This window comes from Coffea eugenioides, chromosome 7, assembly GCF_003713205.1.
Source record: "Coffea eugenioides isolate CCC68of chromosome 7, Ceug_1.0, whole genome shotgun sequence".
NCBI classification, from domain to species: domain Eukaryota; kingdom Viridiplantae; phylum Streptophyta; class Magnoliopsida; order Gentianales; family Rubiaceae; genus Coffea; species Coffea eugenioides.
In genome coordinates this window covers 21,503,229-21,504,895 of record NC_040041.1, presented here as the reverse complement: position 1 = coordinate 21,504,895, position 1,667 = coordinate 21,503,229, and the positions used below count along the sequence as shown (strand labels likewise).

At 37.4% G+C, this 1,667-nt stretch overlaps 1 protein-coding gene across 1 annotated transcript; it reads left to right on the top strand.

Annotated features, from left to right (window-relative positions):
- The first annotated feature begins 342 nt into the window (after positions 1 to 342).
- On the top strand, positions 343 to 1,287 carry LOC113777130 (AP2/ERF and B3 domain-containing transcription factor At1g50680-like). Its single transcript, XM_027322173.1, has one exon. The coding sequence runs from the start codon at positions 343 to 345 to the stop codon at positions 1,285 to 1,287; it is 945 nt and encodes a 314-aa protein (XP_027177974.1).
- The last annotated feature ends 380 nt before the right edge of the window (positions 1,288 to 1,667 follow it).

Here is a 1,667-nt window from a genome sequence, read left to right as displayed (position 1 = left end):
CATCCTTGTGGTGCAAAATTTCATTCCCCATCCTTGTAGTTCAATTATAACATGATCATGAGAAGCCATTGCTTGGTTTCATAGCTTTTGTAACAGAATTTAGTGATTCTCCAAATTGGTACTATAACTTAATACTGCTTTGTGCATATAGGTGATATGGATTTTGATTTCCTTTTCATCTTTCATCCTGACTATGTATTTGATAGTTTTATAACTAGTTTTTGCTCATTTCATCAGTTTGATTGGTGAATTCTCATGGTTTTTCTTCCAACTTTGTTGGGTCCTCATTTGTGCCAATTCTTTTGGTCATTCTTGAGTACTTGTTTTGCTTTCAGATTTACCATGCAGGAGCAGAGTGAGATTTCTGGTGCAGCAACAAATGCCATCCAGGAAATTTCTGATTCAAACAGTAATAGCTACGTGATCCAAAATAAGCGCCAAAAGCTAGATAATAAAGTTGATAGCCCAAGATTCAAAGGAGTCGTCATTCAAAAAAATGGACGCTGGGGAGCACAGATATATGCCCATGAACGCATTTGGTTAGGAACTTTCAAATCTGAGATCGAAGCAGCAATGGCATATGATAGTGCTGCCATCAAACTCCAAGGTGGAGACGCATACAGAAACTTTCCATGGACAAACATAACTAGCGAAGAGCCAAAGTTCCAGAGCCAATTCAGTACACAAGCAGTACTGAATATGATCAAAGATGGTTCTTATCCAGTCAAGTTTGTTGAGTATTTGAGGGCACAATCATTTATACAAAGTTTCGCGACAATGCCTAGCAACGGAGGATTGGTGTGCAAGAAACTGTTCCACAAGGAACTTACTCCTAGCGATGTTGGAAATCTTAATCGACTTGTCATACCAAAGAAATATGCATTAATGTACTTCCCTCATCTTTCTTGTGATGCAGAGGAGAGTGATGAGGACATTGCTGGTGAAGATGATGCTGAATTGGTTTTCTTTGACAGGTCAATGAGGTCGTGGAAATTTCGATACTGTTATTGGAAGAGCAGCCAAAGCTTTGTTTTCACTCGAGGATGGAATAGATATGTCAGGAACAAGGGATTGCAGGCGAAAGACGTCGTTAGTTTCTCATTGTTTGAGTTCAAAAATGGATCAGATGAGGTGCAGCCTATATTCATGATTGATGCTGAATATCATCAGAGTTTTCGTGGTGGTTTGATGCTGAATTCATCCAGGGACGAGAATAATTTTCCTGAGACAGAACCAAATGGTTCAACAAAAAGGGGATTAAAGCTTTTTGGTGTTCAAATAATTTGAAAAGCAGTCTACAACTTGAAGCAGCCAAGCAATTTCTAACAGAATTTCTTTAATTGCTTTTTGCTTGATGGAATAGCTTTTATGACAGTTTTAATTTTTTTTCCTTTTTTGTTTAACTTTCATCAGTTTTCTTGACCATTAATGATCTATGCTATTACACTAACTAGTTAGGATGCTTGACATATAAGCTCGATTTAACTTTCAAATTCTCTTTGTTTACATGGCATGCAATTCAAGTTTGGATGCGTTAAAAAATCTTGAATTAAATTCATATACCTCCTCTGAGGTTTATTATTGGGCAAATTACATTTTAGCCCCCTGTGGTTTTCGAAAAAACCACATAACCCCCCCATCGTTCAAAAAGCTATACATAAACCCCC

Excerpts from the sequence above, each read along its gene's own strand:
- LOC113777130 (XM_027322173.1), top strand. The coding sequence starts at position 343 with ATGCAGGAGCAGAGTGAGATTTCTGGTGCAGCAACAAATGCCATCCAG.